Raw genomic sequence first — 6,603 nt, 5'->3', positions numbered from 1 at the left:
AAAGAATGTTGGATTTCACACCAAAAGGATAGTAGGCCCCACCTGCAATATTCTTAATACCATCTACCTTTCCTGTTTGTAACAAGGTTCTGGGGTGTTTTGGAAGCAATGGGTGAAATTGCTTAAGCGCGGACAGTAAATGTCCGAGAGCAGTATGAGAAATGTTGTATTTCACTGCCCAGTGTGAAAGAATTTCAAACAACTGCCCATCAACATCATCATCACAATCAAGCTCATCTTCACAACCGCCTTCACAATCAAGCTCATCTTCACTACCATTTGCATGTTGATCATTTCCAGACTGGTAGGTGAAAGAAAATCCAGCACCATCTGTGTTTATAACACTACTACTACAATTTAAATCTGTGTAGTTAGTTGAACAGTCATGCTCATGTTCATGTTCTTCATAGTCTGTACATGTACCAGGCGGAGAATATGTTCTTTGTTGTATATAAGGTGAAATATGTTCCCTTGTGTCTGTTTCTGTCTGTAAAACCCCTTGTTGAATAATCAGTATGTTTTCTCTTAGCTTAGATTCTATTTTCCTTCGTTTTGTCCAGTACGACATTACTGTAGTTAGATTGTGGTAATGGAACTGCACGCAGATTTTGAATGTGGAAGGAAAAACAGTTTTGTTTGGAGCAAAACTGAATGGACCCAAAGTGGTAATAGACCTTTTCCAGTACACCTTTATATTAAGCTTAAAGTTACATATGATTTATATGTTGTTTTCAAAGAATACCTACATATTTGGCCAAATGTTTTCCTGACACCTCAACCCCTCACCCCCAGCAGACGACAAAATGGCGGGCACATTTTTAACCCACAATGCAATTCAATTTACCCACAATGCACCATTTACGTTCTGGCCCTGTAGTGGCCCTGTATTGCCCCGTACCGTATTTCATTACTGTGCCAGTACCGGACCAATAACTTTGTCCTATACTGTATGCAGCATACTGGCCCAGTAACGTAAGACAATGCCTTTAAACAATGTGATGTTGGGCCAGTATTAAAACGATACAGTTAAGACAGTACTATAAAATACATAATGGGCCATTTAGGTTAATACTTAATGCCGTTACTGAAGTTACAAGTGGCGAAGGGAGCCGTTATTGGCCCAGTTATGTCATGTTTGCTGGGAAGTCGAATTTTGATTCAAGTTAGAGTTTTCACTCGCATTTGCCAGAATGAAATAAATTCGATATTAAACTCAAACATAGTTAGACAATTGAAATTGGTGAAAAGAATAATCAAGTTGTTTGGACTTTTTTATTTTAAAAATGCAGCTGAGTTATAATTTAAACTGTTTCAAATTGTCAAACTCAGTCTGAGTGAGTGAGTGAGTTAATATTTAACGTCACATAGGCAATATTTCCGCCATTTCGTGACGATGACAATTTAATTTATATCAATATTAAATTCAATAAATTTACAACATAAAACCCTGTCATCGACGGACATTAAAAGTACTAGAGTATCACAGATAAAAATTTAATACAAGTATGCTATTGTTAAATTAAATAGCTTTAGACAGTACAAAATGAAAGCGGGCTATAGATCACCAAGAACTGAAAACTCAGTCTGAAAATTGAGTAAAATCTTAAGTTTGTTTCGAGAAATCAGGGCCAAGACACAAAGTCTGTCTTCGTGGACAACATCGCCAGACCACATCGTGCCGTTGGTGATTTCTTTCAAGGGGCGGTAGCAAATCTACCTTGGCCCACCATGAGTCAGGCCTCAAGCATATAAAACATCATGCAATATTTAAACATTTAAAAAAAAGTATATTTATCTCTCTGTAAAATCTCTTGAATGCCTTTTGGGAAAAAACATAGTCTCCCTGCGCATATCTTGAGGCTATTTCTTTGAAACTCCTGCCACTCGAGCTTGGTTACCACGAAGAACGCCCATACCTCCCAGTTGAAATGATGAGGTCCTTTGTAGAAATGAAAGGCATCATAGGTTATGGGGTATGCTGGAGTCTCAAATGAACATATATTCATGAAACGTTTTCTCTATGAAGCAGAGCAAGTGATTTATGGACCGCTGAGACCAATGTGGATGTTTTAGCTTGTCGTATATTATGCTGCAAGTCAGTTAAATCTTAAAATCCGTTGCAGAAGTGTATGAAGAGCTTTGAATTAAACATGTTTGTATAGAAATTCTTTCTGTATTCTTCTACCGTGAAAATACGTAGAATATCTTTCTTTAATTAATAGTCTTCCCAAAAGCATCATCGTTACTATTTCTCTGCTTGTTTTACAGCCGTTGGTGTCAACTATACAATCGGTCTTCTTCACGGAATGTCTCAGCTTTTTTTCATGAGTAAGTGCACACATGTGGGGCAGATTTCTTATCTTTAATACACAAGTGTCTGAGCAAATCAGTACTTTGTTTTAAATACTGGATGGCGATCCTCCGTTTTTAATATATTTTCACCTGTACCACGGTACTGGTTATTGAAACAAGACTGCAATGCTAGTCACGCATTGGGCATTTTTAAAGAAAACCAGTTTTTACTCCTTTAATATGTAGTACCTGATCTAATTTTGGGTTAAACTTTGATTATGTTTATATTGTTTAACACCGCAATATTCCAGCTACTCTGGACCAAACCAGTGGCTGATAGTATGAACAGACATCGGGATACGATGCTGCTCATTCTAGGTCTCTTTCATTGCTATTGTTGATGTGCAAAAGTATGCATAGAAAAGTTGCCCTTGATAACAGCATGTATATTATTGTTAATCACAAGGAGATAAATGATTTTCTTACCCAGCCGTGGGTGAGAAATCCGGGTGAGAAATCCATGTGAGAAAACCGTTCACAAACATATGTGTGTGATCGATTTCTAATCCCGTGGTTGGCTACTCCATGGTGATGACCTAGGGTCAGGTTATAACGGACTACTTTCCTGATTAAAATTCATTGATAAGTTTCTCGTGCTTCCATCGAATGCAGACCTGTTACTCGTGCCAAACACAGTAAATTTCTGTACAGCTGTCGCCTACCTTATATGCGCGATTGTCTTGTAAGTATGTATTTATAAATAAATCGAAATTAGTTTAGATAGTAACATATATCTATTTTCTTTTCTGTTTTCCTTTGTCGTCTGCTACCGTAGTTGCTGCAGATTATGCATAGTCACGACTTCAAAATGGCTTCAACAATAAGTAACATCTGTGTAAACGATTACGTGATAGAATCACAGCAATTAATACTGACTCAACACAAACGAAAGACGGGTAGAAATGGTTTTACCCCTCAGCATTATTCAGAAAACATCAACCTGTTCCAACAATACCGTGTCTGTGGAATTGGCTGTAAAAGTATCAGAAAGTAAGATATTGTCCTACGACCGGGGATAGTAATGTACGAAGTGCCATGAGCAGGCAATGTGCCTGTATATGAGCGCCATATATGCGGACTATTACTACTATTGCATGCAGTGTGTAAACAAATACAGTCAAAGTTCATCTTCGCAACACCGAACATCAGTGACATCCTTAGTGGCAGTGTCAAGCGCCGGGAAACCAAGTAAAGCAGAATCCAAACTATCCTCCGATGACGACTGTATTCAAATTGAATGAACGTCACCTAGCACGTGTTCGAAAAGATAATAATGACGTGTCACTGTGAAATTAATTTCACTTGAGAGAGAACCATTTACAGTTTGAAAGTCATGTTTTTGGAGAGTTTAATAAATTTCTTTGAATTATATTGTTTACATCATCGTTGTTGCCTTAAAAATACACAAATATGACCGATACGCTTTTGTTCTAGGGTTACGCAATGTATGTGTATTAAGTAGTCTGCCGAGTGACGTCACTCATTCATGATGTTTTGTTATGTATCAATGCGCCACTACAAACAGAGAAAGGGCAAAATATGCATCGATTTGATACAAAAGTGGTGAGATTTTAGATTACTATACTCGTGTCTGTCAGATACCATTTATCTTACAACTCGTACTTTCAAAACGTTTTGAAACAACACGTTGTAAGATAAATGGTATCTGGCAGACACCCATGTAGTAATCTCTCTGTATGTATCACTGTAGACAGCCGGATTGTCATTGTTATCGATGTGATTACACGTCCTTAGTGGGGCTGTGGGGGGTGTCCTCCCATTACGCAGACAGCCAGTTCGCAGACACCTTAAAACAACAACATTTACGGTTCAATGAACAGATGAGCAACTACCTGTTACCTACACATTACAATGGAATAGTCCAAATAAAAACACACCCAAAAAATCTAATATTTATTTGATAACAAGAATATAATATTTTCCAAATAACAATGCATAATAGTAGCACAGTAGCTTCAAGTAGATATATCTTTGACATAGCAATATTTTTCTGTATTTATAGATCTAATAAAAGCTTAGTTATAGCAAGTCCAGTAAAGTTCATGTCTTGTTAGCCAAGTTTTATGAGGCTGGCCACTGCATCTAGGAACTGAAGAGGAGTTTTCTCGCCGCGACTCAGTGTGTCTTTGAGCCTCAGGATCCTGTTGTCGATCTCTCTATAGACTCGCTTGCGACTTTGAGGAGCAGCCCCAAAGTCAAATTGTCTCAGCCTGGCTCTGTCAGCCATCTGGATCCTCCGAATTACTTCCACAAAGCGAAATATGTTGGGGTGGCGGTGTGGAAGAGATCTGTTCATCCGACTGTGGAAACCTTCCAAGTTGTTGTTGGTCCTTGGTCCTACAGTGTTGTGATGGTTCCAAAGTGACAGTGGGAATCGGGCGTCATAGTCCACCCATGTGACGACCATGTAATCCTTGAAGTCCTCAATGCGGTCAGAGGCTGGGGAGGAGTCCATGGCATCAATCAGGGTGTCTTGAACCTGATCTTGTGGCAATAATGCAAGGGCACCTGCTCTCCTGATGAACTCTTTTACTGCTGGATCCTCCTTGTATGTAACTGTGAGACCTAGATCTTGTGTCTTCCTCCACAGGGCTTTGGAGAAGTGGAAGAAGCATCCCTTGGTCTCTGCATTTGGAAATTCTGTCCCGATGGCTCGGATGGTGGCAAGCTCAAAATCTGTCTGTATTTTTGCTGGGGCCAGGGGACAATTCAGTTCCTCCAACACCTTCTCCTTGAGGAGGCGGAACAGTCTAACGTAGGTGGTGGTTTGACGATCAGGCAGAAGGGCGAAGACTAAGGGGTATGACACAGAGTTGCAACGGGCATGAATTATGTAAACCTGATCCCAAAGCTCAGGGCAGGCAGTGAAAGTTCCATCCATGTAGATGGTATCGGCGGTTTGTAGCACCTGGAGCTGTTCAGTGGTAGAGAACACTAGGATCTTGTCTTGTTCTCCATCAGAAAGAAGAAGGAAACGACGTCCATTACTTGTCTCTGTCCAACTGTCTTCCAAATCCACTTCTCGGAGGGTGGTAGGTAACGCTGGCATGGTCTTGCGGCGGTGTCTGTACAGAGAACTTCGGACGCTGGTGAAAGATGGAAGAACGTGTAGGTTGTCTTCCTCCTCTACTGCAAGCTGCTCTGTGTACAAGGTCTGCATTTGTGTTGTCTCCTCTCTAGCTCGCTTGCGCAGTTCACTGACAAATCTTTGCTTGGGGCCATCATCTGGTGCATGGTTGTGCTCTGTCTGTGTTCGAAAGAAGTCTCCGACAGTTGAACACCTCCCCGTGCAGGTCTTGATGATGCATCTCCAGTGGGTGCAGGTCTGTCTGACCTTATTTCTGGTGTAAACATAACCATCCAGAACAATTTGAGGGCCCCCTCTCTGTGACATCAGATACTCCACTCTCCGCACTCCAGCCATATTGATATAGAACATATGTACTTTTCACCATTTTATATATTTGTTGAGTCAAATTTAAAATTAGTCTATTGATAAAATTAATTAATTAATCCTTGTTTTTAAAAACAGATGTAAAACTCTCTTAAGATCTTTCCTCATACAAAGATCAATTGATACTAAAAACAAAGTGAGGAGAGAAGACAGATTATTATTAATCAGCGACCAAGTTCTGTGTAAACACAGTGACAAACCTCTATTCGATAGTAATTGATAGTAAAAACAACTTCGAGAAGAAAAAACAGATTATCATTTACTCACAACAAAGTTTTATTTACACTCAACCAAACCAAGCTTCTCAATAACGAACCTCAGCCTCCTCCACCTCCTCCACTCACTAGACTGTGGACTGTTCCATTATACCCGTAGGTGTTACCCTAATTAACCTTCTTGCTCAGTGTCTGCCAACTGGGTGTCTGCCAAATGGGTGTCTGTCAAATGGGAGATAACCCTGTGGGGTAGCCTAGGGGTTAAAGCGTTCGCTCATCACGCCGAAGACCCTGGTTCGATTCCCCACATGGGTGCAATGATCGACACCCATTTCTGGTATCCCCGCCTTGATATTGCTCGAATATTGCCAAAAGCGGCGTAAAATCTAAACTCACTCATCACTTCCTTAGAACAGTACAAATAATAATATTTTCCAGGTTGAGTATTATCCAGGTTAAGAACCCACACTCCCAGCGTGAGGCACCTAATCGCAAGCACACAGCCATCTAACCCTCTCGGTTTCCACCAAAATGCCATCGTCATTTGAAATCTGCCCAGTG

The 6,603-nt window shown here is 40.3% G+C and overlaps 1 protein-coding gene across 1 annotated transcript; it reads right to left on the bottom strand.

Moving 5' to 3' along the window:
* Positions 1–4,423: 4,423 nt before the first annotated feature.
* On the bottom strand, positions 4,424–5,797 carry LOC124283263. Its single transcript, XM_046719293.1, has one exon. The coding sequence runs from the start codon at positions 5,795–5,797 to the stop codon at positions 4,424–4,426; it is 1,374 nt and encodes a 457-aa protein (XP_046575249.1).
* Positions 5,798–6,603: the final 806 nt, after the last annotated feature.

This window comes from Haliotis rubra, unplaced genomic scaffold (assembly GCF_003918875.1).
Source record: "Haliotis rubra isolate DU_JTF1 unplaced genomic scaffold, ASM391887v1 Scf311, whole genome shotgun sequence".
Taxonomy (NCBI): Eukaryota; Metazoa; Mollusca; class Gastropoda; order Lepetellida; family Haliotidae; genus Haliotis; species Haliotis rubra.
The sequence above is the reverse complement of the archived record's forward strand: the minus strand, read 5'-3'. Positions and strand labels throughout refer to the sequence as shown.

Bases quoted from the DNA above. Each gene is read 5' to 3' on its own strand.
- LOC124283263 (XM_046719293.1), bottom strand. From the start codon at position 5,797: ATGGCTGGAGTGCGGAGAGTGGAGTATCTGATGTCACAGAGAGGGGGC.